The 26,122-nt window shown below is 41.1% G+C and overlaps 1 protein-coding gene across 18 annotated transcripts in view; it reads right to left on the reverse strand.

The window, feature by feature from the left end:
- ptprk (protein tyrosine phosphatase receptor type K) overlaps window positions 1–26,122 on the reverse strand; it is a 109,892-nt gene that overhangs the window by 13,484 nt on the left and 70,286 nt on the right. For 12 of the 18 annotated variants that reach the window (XM_027284057.1, XM_027284065.1, XM_027284063.1 and 9 more), the window contains 13 exons: window positions 17,905–18,087; window positions 17,585–17,704; window positions 17,291–17,400; window positions 16,980–17,181; window positions 16,775–16,880; window positions 16,035–16,107; window positions 15,669–15,791; window positions 14,897–14,971; window positions 14,585–14,621; window positions 9,398–9,533; window positions 6,039–6,068; window positions 3,142–3,302; window positions 2,509–2,544 (listed from right to left, as the gene is read on the reverse strand). In XM_027284057.1, the coding sequence (XP_027139858.1) occupies window positions 2,509–2,544; window positions 3,142–3,302; window positions 6,039–6,068; window positions 9,398–9,533; window positions 14,585–14,621; window positions 14,897–14,971; window positions 15,669–15,791; window positions 16,035–16,107; window positions 16,775–16,880; window positions 16,980–17,181; window positions 17,291–17,400; window positions 17,585–17,704; window positions 17,905–18,087 (1,392 nt within the window). The remainder of the gene's footprint in view (window positions 1–2,508; window positions 2,545–3,141; window positions 3,303–6,038; window positions 6,069–9,397; window positions 9,534–14,584; window positions 14,622–14,896; window positions 14,972–15,668; window positions 15,792–16,034; window positions 16,108–16,774; window positions 16,881–16,979; window positions 17,182–17,290; window positions 17,401–17,584; window positions 17,705–17,904; window positions 18,088–26,122) is intronic. The other 6 variants (XM_027284066.1, XM_027284058.1, XM_027284067.1 and 3 more) reach the window with 3 other exon arrangements.

Genomic DNA, 26,122 nt, shown 5'->3' on the forward strand with positions numbered 1-26,122 from the left:
TTTCTAGTCAGCATTAGAGGTTTGAATTTAATGTGGGCTGGCGGATTAGCGCACGTCTCTGGATCATCTGAAAGGGTTTCACTGTGCAGGCTGGAGGGCGTTACAGTAATCTCGCCGTAGATGTAAGCTGTATTAGGAGTTGGGTAGCATGTTGAGGCAACCGATCATAGACGGTTAGTTGGTCGTTGATCATGACTCCCAAGTTTCTCGCTACCCAGGTATGGGAAGAGATAGGGAGTAATTTTTGTTGATGTCATGGTTTTAGCAGGTCATCATCCACTGCTTATCAAATATATATTTTACTTTACAGTTTAAGGTCTTTGTGGTTTTTGAAGGTAGAAAGAGATGCCCCTGATCTGGTAGGAACTGGTAGGATGTTCCACCAACGGGGAACAAATGAGAAAAGTTTGGATCGCCCTGAGCATACGGGTGGCAGTGCCAGGTGTCGTTCATTGGAGTAAGTAACATATGCTTGTATGAAGGCATTCAAGTAGGTGGGTGCAGAACCGGAGACAACTTTGTAGTCAGCATTAGAGGTTTGAATTTAATGTGGGCTGGCGGATTACGCAGGCACGCTGCCACGTTCTGGATCATCTGAAAGGGTTTCACTGTGCAGTCTGGAGGGTGCTACAGTAATCTCGTCGTGAGATGACCACAGCCTGTATTAGGAGTTGGGTAGCATGTTGAGGCAACGCGATCATAGACGGTTAATTGGTCGTTGATCATGACTCCCAAGTTTCTCGCTACCCAGGTAGGGGGAAGAGATAGGGAGTGAATTTTGATGTTGATGTCATGGTTTATAGCAGGTCATCATCCACTGCTATTCAAATATATATTTTACTTTACAGTTCTAATCTTTCTACACCTTTCATACCATGTAAAGGTAAAAGCCTCTGGTCTTATTCTATATGTAAAAACTGTGCCACGATGACACATTTCAACATCTGGACCCGTATGACACATCTGTAATTTGGGATTAAAACAGAACCACAGATGAGCAATCATCTGCTGCAGGTTTAATTATCCCACGAGTGCAACATCTATGATATAATTAACTTTGTGTTTTAGATGCTTGTACATTGAAGAAGTATTTCAGGTAATTTGGGGGTCAAATAGTTGCAGAACTTCCAGGTGAACGTTGCCGTGCTGTTGGGGATAATATGAGTTGGCAGTAGTAATGCACAGACTGACAGGTTGTATAATGAAGTAGCTTGGGGTCGCACCACAACCCACTGATTTCATCTTCAACGCTGTTTATTAACTGACACTGTTTATTCCATCCAACCGATGCTTTTCTCTGCTCCGAGGACATGTTAGCTCATTACTGATTGTTAAAGGTTTGTTAAGCCCTCGTCAGGCCAATTAACAGTAAACTTGACCCGACACTGCCTCTTAATTCGCTACTTCCTGCTACTTCTTCCCGCTCTTTGACGTGATTGGCCAAGACAGATTGTAACTGCAGCCTTCACTCCAAATTAGAGGCAATGGAACAGTTAATTAACACAGTTTGGTGGCGTTGTGGATTGTAGAGCCCTTAAGGGTATGTTAGAGCGCCACATCGCGCCGCAGTATCGGCACCAGACTGAACTAAAGATAAACACATTTCAAGTGGAGCTGGAGAAACATCCAACTTGGCAAAAAACTGCAGCTCTCATGATTCAGACTGGGGCATCGGCAACAAAACAAGACTCGGGAATAACACAGATGGTAGATACTTGAGCAGACTTCGAGATCGAGTGCACAGACAAACCTCCACCACACACGCTCGGGGCTTTAAGTTGTTCGCTGTCACTTGATGTCACAGATTTAATCTGCAGTCGTTTTGCAGTGGAAACGTGACAAATCGTCTTCCTTCTTTTATGCATGTTTCTGTCTGGGGTTTTTTGGGACAGGAAATGAAGGCATGCCTTAAAACAACTCTAAACTGTGAAAATAATGAGCTCTCTAAAGGGAGAGCGATGGTAATTACTGTGAATATCAATAACTCTCAGTAGGAGACAGAAAATGTGGCTGGGATAGTGAGTGACTGAACCTTGGGAAAACACAGTACGACAGATAAAATGTTTGGCTGTTTGAGTTTTTAGTACCAGGCATGTTTTAAACAGAGAGTTGGGATTTGGTGGTGAAATCTTAAGACTGTCTTTGAACCAAAACTAAACATTGATTTTGTTTTTTTTGTTGGATTTCTGCCTGTTGAATTGATCAGTCCCTCTGTGAGAACAACACTGTGGTACCAAAACTTCAGTAAAGCCAAACTATACACCCACAAAAACATACAGTACTTGACACAGAGGTCAGAGTACATAACACTGCAGGATGGGATGGAAACTCTGACCATCTTAACCGGGCATGTGGACACAAAATTGGGACCTGGGTAATGACGCAGAGAGACATACAGTATAAAGGAGATCGGGGCTGCAAGCACAGGGGCTTTGAGATGAAGATGGGTGATCACTAAAGGGGAACTGGTGGGAAATGTGACATATCCAACCATGCCAGAGGTCTCACCTAACACAGCGGTAGGAACCAGAGGATCGTTGGGCACTGCGGGAGGAAACATGGTGAGGAAAGTTTTCTAAACTTCAGCGTTACTCAAACAAAGATGACGACCTGAAAGTGTCTGATGGGCTGAGTCATTTTCACAGCTGAACCATTTGGTGAGAACATTACATTAGTCATTTTTTATGGGCAAAAATACCAAACATAACTTAGTTCTTTATTCTCCAATGTGTTTATATCACTGCAATCTGAACATCTTTGAGTTCCAGGAATGTTGGTCGGACCAAATAGGACATTTGAAGACGTTGCTTTAGACTGTGGGAGGCTGTGATGGACATGTTTCACAATTTTCTGACATTTTAACTGAATTATTAACCAAAAAATATATAAATCAACAATAAAAATCATCATTAATCGCAGCCCTAGTTGTAACCAGGCTGATATAACAGTATACATGTATAGAATAACCTTCAATGAGGATAGAAGAAGGAAGGAAAAATGAAAATACGCAGATGTGTTAAAATAGAAAATGATAAAACAGAATATTAGATCATTCAGTTTTGTCTTTTGATGGTAAATACTGCTGTTTATAGATAATAATAATAATAATAATAATAATAATAGTCGTGTTCATGAACCTACATCTGTTGTTGTAGTTGTGAGAGTCCATGAATGTCACAGCCATGGGATCTTCTCCATGCAGAGTGCTCTGGTCAGCATAGCTGCGATCCATGGCGTTCACCATGTGAGTCATTTCCTGACGAGTCGTTCCGATGGCGTCTTTACGTTTTTTAGCCAGTTTCCTGTCGGAGGCAGAGACACAGACACAGTTTGGCATCTTATAAACAAATACACGTACATCAGCTAGCCTGCAGACCACCGCCTTTAAGGAACGTTCTCAAATTTTAGTAGAAGGTGACGTTGTGTCTTTGTTTTTTTGTTTTTTTTGGCATGGCTGAGGGCTGCAGGCTGCTGCAAAGTGGGAAGAAGAGAAACAGAGAGGAAGGAAAGAGGAGAGAACAAGCAAAGGAGAGGTCAAGGAAAGGCTTGTTTGTGAAAGACAGCATGTAACAGGCTCAGCTATAGGAGCGGAGGGGAAATAGCATCTAATGCAGACCAGGGAAAATAACCTATGACCTACAGGTAGCAAAGGAAAAATCTGTCATCAGTCTCGGTACCATAGATGAGCTGTCAGATGAAAGCCGCTTGTTTCTGTTGTCTGAAAGTCCTATCGTTGTCATTCTATTAGCTTTCTTTATTGTCAGACTGAAGGCTGTCAATAAAACAACAAAAAACAAGTTTAAATAAAATATTTTTTTGGTTTTCATCCGACAGCGAAGGAAAAATCCCATTAAAACAACAGTGAGGGAATGACTTGTGATCTATAGAAGCTCAGAGAAAAACTATTTACCAATCATCGTACAGTATGAGTAGCAGGACTTGAGGTTATTTCTTAAACAGAATTATGAGAGAAGCACGCACGTTTTTCTAGGAAAGACACATTTCAGAGAAACCTGCATTTTTATTTTGGTTTTAATCTCCTATTTTTCTTCACAGGCTGTTGTTATGTTGTGAAAAAATGTCTATCATTTGTGCCCAGTGAAGAAAAATAACAGCTTAAACATCAAGGTATCCATTTCAGGTTGAACTCTCTCAGGGTGTACAATCCATAAAATCCCAGGAAAAAAAAAAAACAACTGTAGAGGGCTTAATACTTCGAGCATGACAGAGCATGCAGGAACATTTTGTACCCAGAGCCATAGATGATCAGTTAGGTCAACATCTGTACACATCAACAATGATGTGTTCTGTTTTTTTTGTTTTTTCTTTACACAGGCCTGCTTCAGATGAGTTTCCTCACTTGTACAGCAGTTTAAAAAGGTTTGATAAAGAAATGTTTGATTGTCGCATAACTGATACAACGTACGGCTCGGACATTTTCCCCCAGCAAACAGACAGAAAGCATGCTGTGTTTTATTAAATATTTTTTACCTCTTGACCCCATAACACACCAACTCCACCTCTAAGACCACATACACACATAATGCACACACACTCACACACTCGGTTAAGCTGTTTGTAGGGTGTTTGTATGTATACTAACATGAAAATAAGAGAAAAGGCCATACGTAATATATAATAAACCACCATATGCTGCATAGTTGCACTTTATATATTGTAAGTAATAAAGAGAAAAGGAGAAACTGAGCGAGCGGTAGCTGTGACCAGAACTAAAGTGGATCTCTATTTGAGTTTTATTCACTTTCAATGTCAGAATTGTAAAAATTGAAATTGTGAATTGACTGAGCGTGTGTTCATAAAACTTCCTGTAATATCTTCTGCAAATCACTAAGAGAAAACTAAAAACAAATCGTCTTTGTAAGAGTGGTTTGATAAAAAGATGAATTCATAAACATGGAAATGGTTTAAAAAAAGGTTAGATCATTCGCGTGTTGAAATCGTAGATGATGTTCCTGATAAATGTATTTGAATAGACGTTACATTTCTCATTGCAAGCAGAGAATAGCGATGACCTTGCTGAAATAGTATGTGTAGATAAAAACTCCTATGTACCTATTTTCCTCTCTCTTCATAACGGATACACAGTTTATACTTAGAACTGATCTACTTATGTTGAAGAAGTTATTGCTCCATTGAATTGCACAGGATTACTGCTAACTTCTCAAGGCTGTACTGTTGGCTATACTCTGTATTTAGTTATTATTTTGTGCTGTTGTTGTTAAATAGTCCCCAATTTTTTTTTAAAAGGGAGGCGATTAGGGATCCGTTTTGGTCACAGCCGACATCAAGAGACAGAGCAGAGACAGGAGTACCACCCACAACATGAGAAAAAACCTCTACCGAAATCAGAACCATGTGCTCCAAACAGGAACCGGGACGGGAACCAGGAAAGAGAGACACTGAGCAATGTGTACCAGAGTTACCGTGATACCTGTGACTTGATGGGCGGATGGATGATCACATGACTACATGCACACAAAGAGCTACAAGTCACAAGTGCAGCATTCTTTTTTCAAATAACACGCTTAGGCCTGTGTATCGTCCCACTTTGGCCTGCTTTTGTTCTGTTTTTCTTTTTTTCGGGCCAACTTTGGCCTTTATAAGCCTGCTTCAGAGCAACTTTGGAGCATGTAGAGGACACCAGGGCTGAGGTCAATTCACTGTCAGTTCAGTCCCTTTGATAACAGCGGACACTAAGTTCGCTAATCATCCAGCATTTATTCATTTATTGGTATTTTTCAGACTCGTGTCGTATCCGAGGATTTGAATGTGTTCATATAAATGGAGAAATTCACTTGAAGTCCTGACCTGACTGACATGAAAGTGAATTGCCCCCCACCCTGGCAAGGCGTCAATGAGGATGGCTTTGGCTGGTTGGTCAGAGCTGAAGAAATGTGTTTTGTCTTGAAAAAAGTATACTGCATCTTTAAAAAAATAACAACAACTAGCCACTAATAATTCGCCCAATAAGATAACAGCAGCCGGGTGAGCTGATTGTTGGTTGTTCGTTTACTTACAGGTAATAAGAGTATGAATAGTAGGTCCTCCTGGGGGGGTTGTGAGCCAATCAGAAAGCAAAGAATGAGACACAAGGGTCATGAATATGCAAATTAGGACAATACTGTCCTGTCCCATCCAGCAACAACAGAAACAGAAGAAAACACCTTTTTATTGCTACAACTTGAGGGTCATGCAAGGGGTTGTTATAAATATTATGGGCCCTATTTATTTAAATAAAAAAATCCAGTTTAATGCTATATAAATACGACAAAACAAGCTAAGAGACTTAAGAAGCTAGAACTAAAATATCGATATTAAACTATTAACATGCAGTCTTTCTCTTCTTTACTTCTGGAGGTGTCATATTTAAAATATTCATGCGATAAGCTGCATTTACTGTAACTAAACGACCCTGATTAGAGTTTTTTTTTTAGCCCTAGTCACCTTCACTTACTTACTATAGATAATAAACAATTTGTCCAAACTAATACAAAGCTATCCGGTCTGTAACACCACGCAGCTCGCTTCCTGTAAAAGCAAGCATGATGTCATTGCGATGTCATCATGTCCCCACCATTTTAAAGATGCAGTATTGTTCAAAGTTGTAAGAGGTTCAATGACAATGACGATTGATCTCCCCAGAAACCTTTATGGGCAAACTGCTGCACGCCATCACACTCATGAGGGTGACATAAATCAGTTTTTGATAACATTCAAAAAAGTCATTTTTCCGTCACAGTTTGGGAGCAAATCAGTCTCAAGATGAACATTTATATTCATGGCTCGACACAAATGATTTCATATCTTTAAGCAAACACACATTTTATTAGAACTCACTTTAAGTAGCTCAAAGGCACTTTTATATTCAGAGATATGCAAATGTTTCTCTCAACCAGAAACCGCTGTCATGAGTTGATCAATGTTGGTTTCTACACAATCTCATGTTCCCATAAATCAACCAAGTATATACCTTTAAACTTAATACCTAAATATATAACCTAAATATGAGGTTTCACTTTACAGGGACACTGTCATCCCGTGGCAGTCTCTTCAGTGCACGGTGTTCCTTCTTTTATTGAAGTCTCCTCTGGCTCAACTGCATGAATGCAGCTTGAACTGGTTATAGTTCAAAACAACCACAGACACTGAATTGGACTCCTCCAGGCCGTGCATGCAATTACACAGTTGTAAACAACAGATGCTTCCCAAAAAATGCAGAATTATCTTTCAATTTGGACCAATTTTCTATTATCAAAAGGACTAAAAATCCACGCGGGGATGGACGGCGCTCGGTAAAACATGTAATCAGGTCAGATCAGAGTGGAAACTGTGGATCAAACACTCTCTCGCGTGTTTGGATGAAATCCTAACAGCTTCCACTCATTGGTCTTTTGGTGATCGTTCACAATTACACTGAAGCGGCAGCCCGGCTGCGAATTAGAGTAAAAATACGGAGGTCAGGGGCTGCAGGAGCAACGCTCTCTGATGACGAGACTTCATTACTGACTGTAATTTAATGTCTCTAATTGTTTTTGATTTGCTCCGCGAGATCATGATTGGTTGTAATTGAGAGACTGATTTCGTGGTTGCTCTCTCGAGCCTGTGGCAAGACGCAATACTTCAGCGTGCAGAGGAGATGACGTACGCTATCTCCAGAAAGAGACATTTTCTGAAGTTGATGATAATTAATCTTAAATTTCTCGCATTGTGTTCAAGATACATGTTGGTGGGTGAGCAAACCGAGCTTTTAATGTTGATACTTTATATTCTAATAAGAAAAGATGTGCTATGATGCACTGACATGAATGTATTTGCTCCAAATATGCAAATGAAAGTGCTGATTATTCTGCTTTTAATGAGGCACTCAGGTTCCCCCGAACACCAGATTTTAATTGAAAGGTCACAGGAAGAACGACATGTTTAGTAATAGTTAATTACCGCACCCATTACGTGTGTACACGAGTTAGTAATATGCACACACACATATGCTCAAACACGCTCTGGAAAAAGCACAAAGGTTTAATTCAACCTCACGTAACCTCACTGTAAGGTTCAATGAATAGAGAGCAGCTTCTATGCAAAACAAAAACAGTCTAGAGTTGAACTTAAAGCGTAAAGATGGCTTCACAGATGTTTGATGTGATAATGTTACACTATTTAATTAAGCCACCGTCTTGTAGTGTGTCATAGCTGGAAAAATAAGGACATTCCCCGTGTAGCGGTATTCCTGTTGCAGTATCTGATGATGTTTAGGATTACTGCATGCTACAGCAATGTTAATTACTGCACTGGTTCACAAACGATGTTGCTGTCACCTCAAACAACACGTGTCATTGCAGGCGGATAAATTAAAAAAACGTGTAGTGCTTCGTAAGCGTAGAGTAGCCTTCTTAACTTACGACAGAAACAGGACAATCGAGCATAAGACCACCAGGTTTCTAAAGAAGCTGCTGCAGCTCCGTCCTCATGTTGTAGCTGTGATCAGCCACCACATGGTGGAGCCCTGCACCAAACTAACACCAGGACCAACCCTGAGCCTCAAAGCTCTTCTAGAAGTGAAGGATGATAACCTGCTGTATGTATATAGAGATGCAATGAGTCTGAAATCTCCATGTTCACGTTTCTTTTTGTCTATTATCTAAAAGAACCTCAATCATACTTGTAGTACAAGTGTGAACCAATGCACTGTAGGTTTAGATATTGTTGTATTATGTTGGACAGCATGAAGGTTCCTGGTTCGAACTTTGTCTGGGTCTCTCTTAGTGGCTCTAAATTGCCGTAGGTGTGAGTGGTTGTTTGCCCTGTGATGAACTTGTCCCTCTCGCTCCTGAGTCAACTGAGATAGGCTCCAACGTCCCTGCGACGCTGATGAGGATATGTGGTTAGAGAAAATGGACAAATGTTTTACACTACATGCATGTTATTGGATGTCCTGGTTGATCTCTTTCACCGCGTACGCTCGCTTGAGTCAGCTGTTCTGAGTGGTTGTTTTGTCTGGTTTGATTCAACAGCACACGACTTGGCCTCGGATCTTTCTTCACCGCAACTGTCAGGCAAGAGTTTCTAATTTTGGATATACCATATTCCTGTATCGGATCTCAGAAAAAAAACAAGCTTTCAGCTCTTTATTGAAACAAACTTCAGGAAATTATCGAGCTGGTTCTGAAGGGAGATCAACGCTTATGGTGGATGGATGGAAGATGGTGTTACTACAGCGAATACTGGACCAACACACAACAAGAGCATGGATTCAGGCGCACATTTGTGTCCGTGTGTTCTGTGTGTTGTCGTTCATGTAGTATTTGCACTCTTCATGTAACTCTTCCATTAAAAGCTGTGGGCGTTTTAGCGGGCGTGGTTAGCAGCTGTCACTCACCTCTTCTTGACCAATAGGATGGCGACCAGCACCAGCAGTATGAAGACGAGAACGCCGGCGCTGATCCCAGCGATCTTCACCACGCGGTCCGTCTGTTTAGCGGGGTCGGGAATGACTTCTGGCTCCTCTGTAGCACCTGTAACGTTCAAACAACGTCAGTGCTTAACTCGCAAACCCATTGGCAGGTTTAGGACTCATTCCTGCAGCACGTTCGTCATTATGATCGCTATCATATTAATGAAGAATTTACTGCTAATCTTAATATTTCAATCTGTGAGCCAAATAAGCCTCTCAAACAAAACCTTTAGCTATATTTGCATCGTGAGTGATGGTTACCATGGCATTTTGTGTTGGCAATTGTCTGACTTTGCTTTACAAGGAATATTTAGAGTCTTGATATTTACCTGATCTTTAGCACAGGGCTGATTAAAGCTTCCTGTTTAAATGTCTCATCAGGATTTGTTTCCTTATCACATTCACCACTTTCCTGATGTGAGGGCATTTTGTAAAGACATTTGAAGAGAAGACAAACATGATTCCTAACTCTGTCGGGTGGCATACTTTGCCAGCCTTAGGTGGCACAGGGTTGCGTAAATGCTTTGAAAAAGTGCCAAGATTGTATTATTTGTTTGCAGGTTTGCACTCGGTGAAAGAGGAGAAAGTTTACTTCAGGGTTCCTGGAAAACTTGGTGGGCTCGACCAACTGGTGGGTTTGGTTTAACTGGACTAATCTACCCCAGAAGGTTTGGTTGGTTAAACTCTTTTGAACTTTTTCTTCGAACAAAACCCAGACGATAACAAATTCAAATAAATCTACCGGAAACCTGATATTTTATCAACATTGTGTTCCTTAACTGGCAGCTTATTAGAAGAAAAAAAAATGTCGACAGCTCTCCAACAGCAGTGGCCACAGTGATAACAGCACAAGAAGCAATTTCAAGCTCACAAAGCTTTTAGGTACTTGAGGTACAGAGCGATATCTAAAAGGTTACAGTGTGAGAGAAGTTAGTTGATTGAATCTGTAAGAAACAAACAATGTGGAAGTGAGAAATAGAAAGTGTAAAAAAAAGTTTTTATGTTGCTATTTTTAACTTTTTTCTTTCAGTTTTTAAAGCTGTCTCTGTTTAAAGATGTCTCTTTAAAGGTTCAGTGTGTAGAATTTACTGCTTTCTGGAAGGAAGCATGGTGATGGCATGCTGTATCCCAGCAGGACCCTATGCAGCAGGTTTAGCTTTCTTTGTGTTGCATTGTGTACAGCAACACTTCAAGCTCAATGCTAACATGCTTTTATGACAAGTGTCTACCTTGCTGCATGTTAAGCAGGTATGTTGTTCACAATCTTACTTTCGCATATTGCGGAAACTCATAAATAAATGCTAACATTTGCCACAATTACCACAAAACACCAACAGCTGAGGATAAATATATTTTGTTTTGTAGGTTTTTGGTCATAAGCCGAATAAATTCAAACTGAATTGCTGGTGGCACGAGATGAAAAGTCAGGGGATCCTCAGTCATCAGGATTAACCCTCCGGGAAACATGAACTTTCTAGTAATGATGCTAAGAAATTAGTTATTCTAACGATTTTATATTTAACGTAAAGATAAAGAAGGCAGTAACGGAGCATCAGTGAAAGCTGTACTGTACTGTCCTGTGGAGCTGGGTCAGCTGAACTAAAAACGTTACAGAGTGCAGCTTCTGGTTCATTTTGTTGAATCACCTGATGGTAAATACTGAACCAGTGAACTCTGCACACGCAAGACTCACAGCTGCAAACATAAAAAAAGAAGACACTGGCTACATAAGAGCAAACAGAGAACTGCTCTTTTCAGAAGATTCCAGGTTACGTTGAGAAACGCTGTCCAATGTTTCTTCACCACTGTCACTGTGTGTTACTCGTGCTCAATCTCATTTCTGTGCGCACTGTGGTGGAGATTCAACCGTGTTGGTCATGGACAGAAAAAGAGCGAGCATCTGTTTTCATGCTCCTAAGATTAGTGATCTGATCTCATAATGCCAGAATAGTTTGTACCGCAACGTAAGAACATTATCATGCATTAGAATAATCCAAATAATCCAACACAAAGACATATGCACAAAACTCAAAATGATGCAACACATCTATCAAACAATAATCCACTTCTAATGCTAGATATCAACAAGATAAACATAATCTCCCCCCCTCTCTCTCTCTCTCTCTCTCTCTCTGTCTTTCAATATTTGTGTCCGACAACATTTTTTGTTATGAAATGCTCCTGCTGCTCATCCAGCCCCGTGACATTACGTAACAATATTACACTAAAACCCAGATTGATGGATAAAGCATGAGTGATGCCAAAATGTCGCTTTGAAAGGTTAAAGTTGGGGTTAGTTTGTATTTTTCTACTTTTCAGAAAATTCCACGAAAAATATGAAACCCAACAATGCATCTCTCATCACAAATGTATATGTATTGTTGGCTTTTCTTTTGGTAGGACAGCCAAAGACACATAGGACTCAGCCTTTCCCAAGTGGGGCCACACATACTACCAGTTGAGCCACCGTGGCACTGCCATCCATTTTCATAAAATGCTAAAAATGTTCTTAAACACCTGGGCACTGTAGTCTTTAACAAACATTACTCAAACATGACTAAAAATAACATTTGTTGGGGACTATATTTTCAGCTGCAGATTGATACACACTTAGTGCTCTATAGAGAGCGTTCATGGCAGCAAAGCAGTGAGCGAGTGCCCGTGTTCATGGTAATGAAGCAACATGTCACACACAGTGCAACAGCAAGGATCACTGATGTGTTTTTAATCGTTTTTGGACAACAATGGAAGTCTATGGCAAAGAAGGCAGTGGATTTTCCAAGAGAGGATCACCAGAGTATCAGCAGCCGTTAAGGATTTTACCAAAAGACAATTAATATGATTTAAAGATGAGTTTAGATTTTTTATTCTTTCCTTGAGAATAAACGTTGGCATTGTTAGGAAGTTGACAGCGTGAGCATGTTTAGCAAGTATAAATCAGTTAAAAGTGATATCATCTGTTTGTCTGGTAGTTACTGAGGTATATTTTGGCTGTGATTTATATAAGTGTGTGTTGATTGCATTATTTGTCTCCAGGAGAACAATGATAAGTTTATGTATTCGCTCGTGCAATTCCTACTTAGTGTGTATGTTGGTCACAATTCTTAAATAATAAACAAATAAAGGGATCCTCATCATTTTTTAATACCTTGAATCCATAAAATTTTTTTTTTGTTTATATTATTTTTAAATTTGTGAGTTGGACTGTGCTGTTAAATAAATTCTAGCAGCCGACAATGTATAGTTTCATGTTAAACAAATCTGTATGAGACTTTTTTTCAGTAGCTGTCAGACCAATAATCAATGGACAAAGGGTCTCAAAACAACATCTTAAAAAGGTTCCGAGTCTGACCTCATAATGTCGGCGGTAGCTCTTAATGTGCCTAAAAAATTATCCAGGTCAGTACACTAACACTCACAACTGGCCACAAACGCCCTGAAGGCAGCAACGACAATACACAATGCTCCAGATGACCTAATAGGACCACCATCACTTAATCCTCCTTTCCGGATGCACGGCTGAATGCACACGCTCATGAAGAGAGAGGGAGGGACGGTCATCTGACCTCTCTGTCCATTAGTGCGTCTTTCAGGTTCACTCAGACGTCTTCAGGCTCCAAAGACAAGAGCGCCATCTCCTCCTAGCAGCCTTTAACGAAGTAACCACCTGTTCTTGTAGCTACAAGCACCGGCAGTTCTTGAAATATGATGACACTGGAAACACAGTGACTTCCCACTTTTTTCTCTTCTTTTAAAGCTGGAACATGACACCTTACAGGCACTGGAAAAAACTGAACCACACCTTTGATCTACCCCATGGGATCAATTTTCTATGAGCTTACTTGGCCTGCATGTCCTGTCACACTGAACTGTGAGACCAGAGAGAAAAAAAATGAACTTTTATCAACAGGAAGAAAAGTATTAACTACAAATATCTCCGTTTTTACAGCTTGGATCTTATTTATACCGCTGTATTTATCGCCTGTGCTGGTTTACAGTGTCTGTCCGTAGATGAGTCGTTATAAAAATACACAACTCAGTCAGCCGTGGTGATTAATTCTACAATCATTGGGGCCGGTTGTGCTGAAACCGATGCCGTTTATACTGCGTGGTTTTACGATCCTTCGACACGAGAAGGTCAAAGCAAGGACTCACATCAGCTGAGTGCACAAAGTGATTATTATAACTTGTTTTTTTACCACTCATACTATTCAAAATTTAGGTTCTGCGATGCTGCGCTCACCACATTTTGTTGATCTTGGTGTAAATATGACATGATCCTTCTATCTTTATATTTTAAAGGCTTTTATATCATGCCGATCGTCTCAAATTGTAGATTCACGTCGAAACAACAGGGATTTATACTCAGATAAAAACCTTACATTACAATCAATACTTCAACTTTTCAAAAAAAGTTACAAACAGCTCCTGTTTGTTCATTAATGATTGCTGCCTAGTGGACTGACTACTGAGCCTGTAATTTTTCTTTTTAGAAATTTAATATTTTCAGTTTTGTTAGAAAGAATGAGTCATTTGAATAAGTCACTGCGAGCCCTGAGAAATTGTACTGGGCATTTTTTCATATTTTCTCAGGCATACCAAATTATTAATTGCTTTAGCATACCTTAACTAATAAAGTTCACCTCTTCTAACCAAATAAACACTTGAAATATCCTCCCTGTACTTTGAAGCTCCGCGCGAACAACCACCAGGATTGCCAGTTCCATCGTAAACACGGTGACATATTTTTCTGTTTATCCTCGCGCTTACTCTGCACAGCCTGATCCATCAGCTACATTTCTAAAAAATCTTTCCTCAAAACACTGAGTGTGCACATGTGTGTGTGTGTGGTTGTCCGGAGATTAACTCCACACTGTTTACAGACCAGTCCGATAATCTATCAGCATATGGCTGCTGGTAAAAACATGACATTTATACTGTGTGCACATACAGGGGATAAATGTGCACACAAACACAAAACATGAGTATGTTTTCTCTCTCTAACAGGCATAGCGTTCTCTATTGAGCTCACATATTGGAGTAAAGGGGACTGATCAGATTATTAACACAGTTGTGCTGTATCAAAACAATCTGTGACAGTTCAGTTCTTACCTTTAATAGCCAGCCTCAGACACTGCGTCTTGGTTTCCTGAAGGAGACACAATAAGAGTGATACATGAGCCCACACACATAGTCACAGCAGTGTTTATATAATGTTTTATCCTGCGTGCCACCTCGGAAAATATCAGGTACGACCATAATGACAGATGTTGAATATAGCAGCATATCTTCAGTGTTTTTGAACCTCTCATTTCATGCCTAAGGTAATTTTAGCCCCTAACTAATCATGGATGTACGCTACACGCATGAAAGTTCACTGTGTGTTTAAAGTGTCTTCACATGAATATATATATATTTACTTACCCTCTCTGTGCTGCTAACAGCTTGAAGGTAGATGTTGTAGTTCTTTCTTGGAGCCAGTGGCGGATTCCAGAAACCCTGCGGATTAAAAGAAACAGATCAGCAACTTTAGATCAGGTTAAATATACACGCGGACATGTCAGCTATCGATGTCTCTGCTAAGCAAGACGCGTGTTCTAACAGGTTTGTCTCTTTGTGTTTCAAGTAGCAGGAGTTAACTGACTGATGCCAATCCATGAAGCAAGCAGCCAGCTAACTTACAAAACAGACTATACACAGTAACAAAGCAACAAAGACGACAATATAACTACATTTCCCAAAATGTTTAACTATTCCTTCAACATACTAAAAATAAAATATTTAAATTCAGTCTGGAAAGATAGGACAAGTTGTTGTTTTTTTGTGCATATCCAGGATCCAGAAAGTTTCTGCAAAGTCATGAACCACAGCACAGTGCTACCAAACTTCTGGCTCACACATATAGCTCATGAAGAATGTGCCAGATTGTAATGAAAACCAGGATCCTGGTTCAAAGATTCGTTTGCGCAGCCTTGGTGGACGTACTGTATGCGTCCTCTGCGGGCTCCACTCCAGCATGTCTGTTTAACTCTGATTATGAATTACAGGATACAACAACTCAAGTTTTGCACATTTTCATCCCTGAACTTTTATAAGCTATACGTTCACTTCGATTTCCGTTTGATTTATCTTCCCATGTGGCATTTTTTGCTGCACCATCTACAGAATATGCTGCTCGGATAAAAAAGAGGCTTGCCTGATATGTCTTGTTGTCTCCCACAGTGAAAGGGAGCGGCTCGGGAAGGTTGCTCGGGGACAGCTGGGCGGCATAATAATATGGAGATCCACCGCTAGATGCACTGTGGTAAGAAACTGGGACCTGGGAAAGAGGATATATTCATATTAAAAGTAATATGTCTATAAATCTGGCTTACAAATACAATGTAAATAAAAACGCCTGCTTTATATATTGAAATCCAAAAGTCTAATGGTTTTATAGAGACAAATGTACTTTAGAATGAATCTTTATTGTGCAATGAAACTCTTCATAATCTCTATTAACAATCAAATGTGTGCATGTGTCAGGCCTTGTTAAATATATGTAGAACAGATTAATAATCACCTCGTAACAGTCGGAGGAAGCCTGACGACGCGTCCGCTGAGGATTCACTTCCTCGACCACAATCTGGTACGCGCTGTAGACAAGAAGACAATTTATTAATAGATTATTATTTTACTGATACACTCGTGATGAATCAAAGCGTCTTTGGTCTCATTTTAAAAATAGGCTGTGTGGTTACATATCGTGCTTATGTGGCCTTTCTAATTGAATTAAATCAATCTGTGTTATACCTCACACATGTTTGGCACAGTCATACTAATGAGCGATTGTACTGTCATGCACGTGTGCACAACTTGCTGCACTGTTCAAAAGATTATTATTGTTATTTTGATTACTTACTGGTTGCTTTACATTATGGAGAGAAAGAAAGAAAAGAAATACAGACTCCAGCCAAACACAGGCTGAAGTGACACAAGCCTCGAATGCAATGTCCGTATTTTCTTCCATCTGTGGTCAGCATTTAGAAACACATTGACCAGCGAAAAGATGTTTTGTCACATCAGGTTTGTCAGACAGATATGTCGGAGGATAGGCTTTGGATGAATAACGTTTTGAGTTTTGAGCTAAGGATGGATGACAAGCTCTGTGATCTCTCTGAACCGAGTTAGACTGATGCACGCGAGTCAGTGTCAGATGGTTATTAGCCTGGATTTCAGTCTAGAATAGTAAACTAGCTTTAATTAGACCACCGTGCTCTGTGGAAACATGCAGGAAAGCCTTGTTATTGGTGGTTGAGGTACCTTATAGGTGCTCCCTTGGCCTGGGCAGGTTTGAGCAGGACAGTGATGGTTGTTGCAGTTTCATTCAGAAAGGCCTCCGACCCGTCGTACTCATCTATTGTCGGGGCTGAAGAAAGAGTCTGTATTAATGTCCATGCATCATCTTGATAACTATCTAATACAAAAAAAAAACAAGTATAATTATACAAAATATTATTCGTATTACCTGAAATATTAGTCGTCACGTTGAGTGTGGTTGCGGGGCCGAACCCTTTGGAGGTGGATGCTCGTATAGAGAGCTGGTACGTCACACCTGGGTGGAGCTGGGAAAACAGGTGATGGGTGGCGTTTGAGGGCAGAGACACTGTGAGTCCCGGCCGCTGGAGAGGCACCGAAGGGTCAAACGAACGCACACCGCTGTAGCTGATCTGAGGTGAGGGTAGAGAGACAGAAACCTGATTTATACCTTGTTCCCACTGAGCATCATTAGAGTTCGGCTTCTATAATGAATACATTTCCTGCTGCTTTTGGCCTTACCTCGTACTGTATGATGACTCCGTTGGGTTCAGAGGGTTCCTTCCAGTAAAGCAGGATCCGGTCTTCAAATGGCGTCGCTCGGAGTGACTGGCTGGGAACTGCGCCTGGAACTGTTAACACAGAATCATACAAAGCAAATAAGATTGACAGTAAAATAAAGGCGATGACTCAGCACTGACTTTCCTGATTCATGTTGACGTGATACATGTACACAAAGTAGGTAGGGCATGGCTTGTTTATTCACAACATCTGAGCACTAGCCATGATTTTTTAAGTATTCTTTGTGTGTCTTACCATCTTCATCGGTCTGTATGATGGTCTCGTCGCTCTCTTTGCGTCCCTCTGGGTTTGTCAGAATCATCTTCAGACTCACATTAGTGTACGGTGGCAGGTTTCCTACCAGGTGACGTGGTGCTAAGAAAAAAAAGAGAAGAAGAAAACACTTATCTATAACATTTGATATTTTTGAATGCATGTACTGTGAATAAAATGTCTTCACATGCTAAGACTGAAGACTTTAGGTAGTCTCCAGCTGGACTACTCAATGGTGACATGCCTTTTTTTAAAGTGTCACATTCAATGTGAAACATTTTAATAATTAAACTGTGTGTTACCTTTAGGGTCCATGTCCAAGCAGTCGGCTTTACTGCGGTTGTTGGCAGTCATGTAATGGTAGCAGATGGTGACGTTAAAGGTGTGACAGCGAGTGATGTTGTAACCCAACGATTCCCAGTCCACCGCGATCAAACGAGCCCTGGTCTCGGCGATCTTCAGCCTCTTTGGAGTCCGCATAGGTTCTGCAGAGAAACAGAGGAGCACACGTGGGGGGGACGGACGGTAAAACCAAAATGCTTTGAAGTCGATTTCCTACCATGAGTGTTCTCAATAACCCAACAGATTATTGCCATATGCTCATAAACATGCCTTTCGGGGGGAAATAGTCGCCATTCTTTACACATATGTGGAAGTTTCTGAGCGATGTGTTGCCAAAAATAGAGCAAGAGTGCTGAGTCTACATATCCTCGAGATAAAAACGAGTGTTTCACGGACATTTATTTGTGTTCCTCGCTGCCATTCAACCATCCCTCAAATGCAATAACTTCCACAGGGTACGTCTTCGGTTTTCTATCTTTTATGTGTATTCAGAGCTGTTATTGTCAGTATAATCTACCTCCCCTCCTGCCGGCCCGGGGCTTTAATTACCTTAACTGGCTCATTTAACTGGATCAATGAACTCCCCCTACCCCCCCGCCACCACACAGACTCACATTTACAGGCAAGAACCTTCGTCATCGGTCCCCTTCCAGTTCGCTGTGTTACATTGTTTACCAACTTGTGGTTTTCCCCCTCCAGCGTTCAACAGTGTGGGTGGAGCAGCACCTCACACAAGGAGAGCTACTCTTCCAGCTGCTGTGGCTATCCATCTGCCTGAAGGAGCTGCTGCTTTGTGTAGGGAAGCTATAATCTTTAGTCTTAAGAGTTATCTCTCTACGCAAGATATCACCCAATCAAGAATATATCATCACAACACAGCACATAAAGCACAATGTATACATCTGCATCAGGGTGCATGGCTTGCAGTGTGTTTATGGGCATATTTTAAAGAATACAAGTTCATCTTGGGGCTTCAAAAGTGTCGTTGTCTGTCTTTTCAGAAATACAAAATGAAGACAGAATGAAGATTGGTGACGTTGAGCTCCTTGTGTTTTCTTCCACACGTGTTTGTCGTAGTGAAAGAAGTATTCAGACCCCCAACAACTGCAAAGTGCACGAGTATTGTCAGTAAAAAAGTACTTCAAATGTTCAAAAGTAAAAGTGCCGCCTCACAGGGTTCAAATCTGCAATCAGCTTCTGTGTGTAGTCTGAATGTGGGTACTATCCAGATACCCAGGCCCTCACAGTCCAACTCTAAATATACCCATAGGTGTGAGCATGAATGGTTGTTTGTGTGATAAACTGGTGACTTGTCCAGGGTGTACTCCGCCTCTCACCCAGGCTGCAACCCTGATGACAATAAACACTCATGGAAGATGAATATTACCAGATTAATTTATGTTATTTAGCTGACGCTTTTATCCAAAGCCACTCACCGGAAGCAATTTGGGGTTCAGTATCTTGCCCAAAGACGCTGCACGACATGCAGAGCCGGGGATCATCTGATTGGTGGATGACCCGCTCTACCTCCTGAGCCACAGCCGCCAGATTAATAATGCTATTGGATTAACGTGCAAGGAGCATTCTCCTGTGATGTGGAGCTAAATTTAACTATCTCATATACTGCTAGGTTGTTTAATTTGTCTCATCGTATCATATTTTATAAGATCATGGGTTTTGTGTGTAAACTCTTGATCTGAGCTGATTCGGTGGAGTGTTAAGAAATGTGAAATAGTACCCGAGTTACATTCTTCCACTTTAGTGGCGACAACATAAGCCACATCGAGGAAAGACTTAGTAAAAAGTTGTTTTTGATTTTATATTTTGACAGCTGAGAGTGCAAAAGGTTATTGAGATAAAAAATCAGTTTGATTAGGCTCAGTCCAGCCAATAACAAGCACACCTCGATTATCTCCGATAGTAATCTCGCCGATATCCCCGCACTGAAAGTGCAATCTATTACTAGTATACCAAAGCAAATTTAATTAAGTTTTGTTGACTTTTCTCTGTCATAAACTGACAAGTCTTCATTCACAGTCACCAGTCTTCCTCTTCTATCTCTGTCTGGCTGTAACCCACCTGCTTCTTTTACGTCCTTCCAGGATTTTTTTAATAAAAACAGCTCACCTTAAATAGAGACGCGAGTCTCTCCCCAACCTCTCCTCGCCTAGCTCTCTGTTTTTCTCTGGGTCTTCCTCTCTCAGAGGAGACAACACAAGGACACAAACTTGTCGCTTCTTCTGACAACCCATTATCTGCCTGTCACTCACACACACACACACACACAGAAACACACAGGCGCGGACACACTCGCACTGGGTTATTACCCACACACACACACAGACACACACACACACAAACACATGAGCTTAAGGTTGTGACAGAATCAAGATTAAATCTGGGCTGAGCATGTATAGGTGTGTGTTTATGTGTGTGTGTGTGCTCGTCTCAATAAAACTTCTTATAATAAGAACGTGTCGTCAAGGGCAAACACAACTCTCCCTCACACACAGACACACACTCACACACACGGCTGTAAGCAAAATGCAAGCACGTTGATGTGATGTGCGTTAAGTCATTTAGATGTAAATATCTCACTAATAAAGAGTCATGAGGACATATGGGAGAAAATGAGAAAGACAGAAAAACGACGGAAAGGAAGGAAAGACGTGAAGACGCCCGGGCAGGTAATTGTCTGCTCAGAAAATATTATTGCTCAACTGTGTGTGTGTGTGTGTGTGTGTGTGTGTGTGTTAATAGCAGATGGGTCAGAGCATTTCATTTTTGCTTCAACCTGTTATTGAATGGTTGACATTTAAATAGAGCGAGAGAGAGAGAGACCTATTTCTTTTCTCTTTTTTTGTTTTGCCTGTCTCTCCCTCTATCCCCGTCTCTTCCTCTCCGTCTCTCTCCCTTTTTTAAATCAATACCTGTGATCCTCACCATAAACCTGGCTATTAGGACACCACATGCGCACACGCACACACACACACACACACACACACACACACACACACACACACACACACACAGTTAGGGCAGTGTAATAAATTGTATTGATTTCAGGGTCTCTTGATGCTAACACTGCTTCACGGTGAGACGGTCCTCAACATGGAATTAAAACAAAATATATGACTGGCTGCTTGTCACACACACGGACACACACACGCACACGCACACACACACTTTTAAAATGCCATTTCAAAGACCCACTCTCCTCCTGACCCATAATGCATTGCTTCTTATCGCTGTCTGTTTATTGTAGGTAGTGAAAAGGTAGAGAGCAAGTGAGGAGGAGAGATGATGGGAGAATGTGGGCAAATAGAAAGAAAGAAGGACAGACAGAAAGAGAGAAAGAAGGACAGACAGAAAGAAAGAAAGAAAGAAAGAAAGAAAGAAAGAAAGAAAGAAAGAAAGAAAGAAAAGACAGAAATGAAGGGCATACAGAGTAGCACAGAAAAGGACTGAAGTGAAATGAAACGGGCTGGAGGGAGCGAGGGACTGATAAAGGCAGCGAGAGAGAAAGATGAGAGAGGCCGAGAGGAGGAACGGGGAGAGACGATAACTAGTTTGGAACGTGGCCAGAGTCAAGCGGGACCAGGTCCAACGGTAAACCACAGAGGCTGCCTTGTCCCTTTCCCCCCCTCCTCCTCCGGTAGACAGACAAACGGCTGGATTCATGTTGGAACTAAAAGGCTTTGTTCTCCACAGATGGAGCTTTGAAAACAACAACAATACCAATAAACACCAACAATAACACCAAGGACGGCAAGCTTCATATCAGCTGAATCCAGAGGTTGGAATTAAAGAACGGGAAACAAAAGGAAAGGAAATGAAACTAAATGAAATAGAACTACGCTAAGGGCAAAAAAAAAAAAAAGCCTGTCCCCCCAACATGAAGCATTAAAGACAGCCAAGAAATATAAAGTCAAAAGGCCTTAAAGGAGGGAAAGAAGCTTAAAGAAAGGCAGCAGAGATGAAAAGAGGTAAGGAAAGGGGAAAGGATGAGGGGGAGAAAAGGTTGACAGGAGATGCAGCTAAATCCAAGTTAATCTGTCCAATTAGTTCCTCGTAATCCTTCCACTGTCATGAGGAAGACAAATGAAACTCCGGTTATTCATTCTCCTCTCTCTCTCTCTCTCTCTCTCTCTCTCTCTCTCTCTCTCTCTCTCTCTCTCTCTCTCTTTGCAGGCCAGATTTCAACACATGAAAGATGCAAATTTTTGCGCCGCGACGTTCGTTTCAATTTGCACTTGCAGCCTGTGCGGAGGCTAATTATGAAATCAACAACCGGGGCTTTCTTTTTACAGTAAAAAATAAAAAAATAAAAAAATAAATGGTATAGATGTGTATTGTGTGTGCATGAGCAGTGAGATTTGTCATAGATCAACAAGCTCAGAGAGAGAAATTAATGAAGTGACGTTGATAAAGATTTAACAAGTTATGCGTCATTAAACAAACTTTTAAGGAGATGAGAAAGAAACCGAATGCACAGAAGTTGTCTTAAGGCTCAGCTATCTTTTCTTTTATACATGGTGGGTCATGAAACTCCCTAATACTGTTACTGTCATGAAAATAACTAAAGCATAATACAGCCTGATACTCTACGGTTGTTAGTTTGTGTTAATGTCTCGAGGATCTTTGTATCGGCGTGGCCTAGTTAACATCCGGTTCCTGCTCGGCTGGGAGTGCAGCTCGGTTCCCTTCGTGCCCTTTGAAATGATTTCCCTGCGTTTAGGAATTTGCATGGTAATCTAGTAACGTGTTTCACTCGTCACCTTTGTGTATTTGTGTCACCTTTTGCCACACTCTGAGCACCAGGAGTGTTTTCTCCTGTTTTTTTTTTTTTTGTTACTTATTTTGGAATAGGGTTTAGGTAGCTTGTTTATTGTGTTGGACTGTGTCAGCTTCTTTTTCAGTTGTGTGTATTTTGCATGTGTTCTTAGCGGCGATAAACTCCTCACCTTTTTTTACCGTTTGACCCGGGGTGGACTCCTGTTTATGTTTACTGTGACGTGACAACGATACATTAATGATGATGGATGAAATCAAAACCTGCATCAGAGATCTCAGATCGTCAAATCTAAATCCAACTGAATGCAATCACACTAGTTAGTTATATTCTATCTACTGTATCTGTCTGTGTTTCTTATTACTGCAAAGACTTACTGTATGAAATGTGATAAATACATTACATAGAGCGTTCAGATTTTTATTAATAGACTCTCTCTTTGCAGCTCCCCCGCACGCTATTTGTTCTTGTTTTGATTTATAGACTCGAGAGTTTGAAGGTTTTTCTTTATCATATCTACAAATCTGCACGTGCCTATTAACGGAAGATGAAGGAAGACAATGACATCCGCAAAGCAGAACGTCATTGTAAAGCTCCGTCAAACGCATTTTTTCTCTAAGTCTCCCAGCTGCTATTTCAAGGGCCTGACCCTTAAAGCGTCGCACTGCTGACTGTGTGTGCATGTACAGTATGTGCGTGTGTGTGTGTGTGCGTTTTCACATATATAAAGAAGTACATGTGATATATTGTGTGCGATTCCTCCGACGTTTGTGCTTGTGCGTCTGGAAATGTGCGTTTTGTGATTCCATTCTTCCATTAATCCAAGTGATGCTGAGTTTGTGCAACATCCGAGAAATATGGCGACTCTCTGAACTCTGCGAGTGTGTGTGTGTGTGCTCATGCTCCACTTATGTGTGTGTGTGTGTGTGTAACCTGCCATGACCAAGAGGTTTTCGGCAGAAAATTCAGGATTTGGATTAAAAGCTACTTCATCACCTTCTTCTGTCACACACACACACACATGAGCACACAACACAGACACACTCACTAACTCTTCACTTCAAGTTGATTATTTTTCACCCTTCAGACAAGAGCAATAAATCACCACAGAAGAAAAATCGAGAAGAGAAGGAGCGTGGGAGAGAAGAAGAGATAGAGAGGACACATAAAAAAAAAGCTGCAGAGATGAAAAAAGAAGGAGAGGAACAGATGAAATCCTTCCTGTTTTCATATCAATTGCTCTGCGGTGTTATGTGACTTCTGCTCCGTGTCTTATTAACTTTATTGGTTTTTAATTAAACAGTGTTTTGTGTGGTGACATGCTCGGGTTTATGCCTGGCGCTTGTGCACACATTTCCCCCACATGCGAGCGTGTGCGCATGTTTTCATTGTTTTTTTTGGGGGGGCTAAATATTCAGTAAACTACAGGTGGTGGGATCAGACAAACCTAACCAAACACGAAAAGCAAAGGAGTCATTACCATTTTAATAACTTTTCTACCGCGTGTACGCGTGTGTGTGTGTGTGTCTTCTCTCTAAGCAAACACAAACACACACTTGATCTGTGTGTGTGTGTGTGTGCTACTGTATGAATTAGGGTGTGTGTTTGTGTGAATGACCTTACTCACACTGAGAACAAAGAGAAACAGGTCGGACAATATCACTAAAATAACAGGATTATAACTGTTTAGTTTGAATACATAGTCGTGTCTAGCTCTGTCGGATTTGTTTCATTCCTAGAAATCTTGCAAGTATTTAGAATTTGGATTAGATGCACTCGCAAAATAATATTTAACAATTTCATCATATTTATATGAGGTTATTTTGTGTTACATTCAGGGAACCTGAACTTTTCCACTTTTTAAAGTCATACGACATATGAAGCCACAGGCAACAGCTGGTTATCTTAAGCATAGAAACATGGAGCTTGCCTTAGTCTATATGATCAGTCGAACTCCTCCACAGCCGGCCCTTTATTTCATGTACACACTTAGAAATCTGAGTCTGATTCGTAATTCTCAGCTTGTGTCCGAAGGTTTAAAAGAGAGAGACACAGACAGTGAATGGGAGTGAGCGAGCGCCGGCATCGATAAAGCCGGTTAATCGGTGAAATAAAAGTTATTTCCACACCGCCACACAACCCTGCAATGATTCACCACAGCACCAGCTCCTGTCTGAACCAGCCTCACTCCTCATACTTAACCAACCCACAAACCAACGAAGGCCGAGAAATGAACATAAGCTAGATAACTTGTTCATTAAGACATCTGCTGAAGTTCTAACATTTGAAATGCATGAAAGTAAAAAAAAAAATCTCTCAGCGGCATCATGAAAAATTGAAGATCATCACTCTTACACTTGCTGCGCTGACTACTTTCTAGTCCGTGGACCCAAAATTATTCAGATACACAGAATTGATTTGATGTAATTCTGTAAATTCGTATTCCTCTTCACTTTTTTCGGGTCTGATATCGACGCATTATGTGGATTACAAAGAGTTATTGTGTTTAACTCAGATGTGTTCCTGCGTGAGTGAAGAGAAGAAGATTAATTTCCCTTTTTCCTGTCAAACAGGAAACTGTTCAATACATGAGTCGCCTGAACAAGTATGACTTCCTCTCTGTCAATAAACACACACAGGCACGGACACACATACAGATTCATCCATATATATACACACACACACACACAGGTTGCAAGACATCAGTCAGAGCCCGTGGTTATGAGTTTTCATCTCTTTTTCATTTTCATTCTCCAGTTTCATCATTCTCTCGCCTCTCGCGCTCTCTCTCCCCCCCCCTCGCTCCTATTCTCTCCTCTCTTTCTTTTGCGGCCTTGTTGTTTTTCATCATCTCTCCATCGCTCCTTTATTCCGTTTCTCATTCAAGCTCGCTGCTTTTCTTTCTGTCTCCTTCTCTCTCGTATCAACCCCTTCTCCCGCTCGCTCCGTCTCCCTCCCTCAGGCTAGCTGTGTTTATATTTCAGTCGTTTATTTCTACAAATGTCAGACAGTGTTTCTGCCCTCCGTCTATTGATCCACAGAGAGAGAGAGAGAGAAAGAGATGGGGAGAGAGAGAGAGAGAGGGAGAAAGAGGGGAGGAAAGCAGAGGGAAAGGCAGCGACACAGAACGAAGTAGAAAGAGAGATATATGGAGGGAGGAATGGGAGATATGAGAGAGAAAGGAGGAGTGGCAGCGACAAACCAGGAATGAGGTGAGAGGAGGGATGAAAAGGCAGGAGGATAAAAAGTGAGAAATGTGGAGAGAGCCTCCAGTATTTTAATCACTCCCCGAGATCACTGACTCAGACTGACTCAGGCTTTCCCCTCCATTCTTCTCCAACCCTATCCCTCGCTACACCTCTCCTCCTCCACCACCTCCTCACAGC

This window comes from Larimichthys crocea, chromosome XI, assembly GCF_000972845.2.
Source record: "Larimichthys crocea isolate SSNF chromosome XI, L_crocea_2.0, whole genome shotgun sequence".
Taxonomy (NCBI): Eukaryota; Metazoa; Chordata; class Actinopteri; family Sciaenidae; genus Larimichthys; species Larimichthys crocea.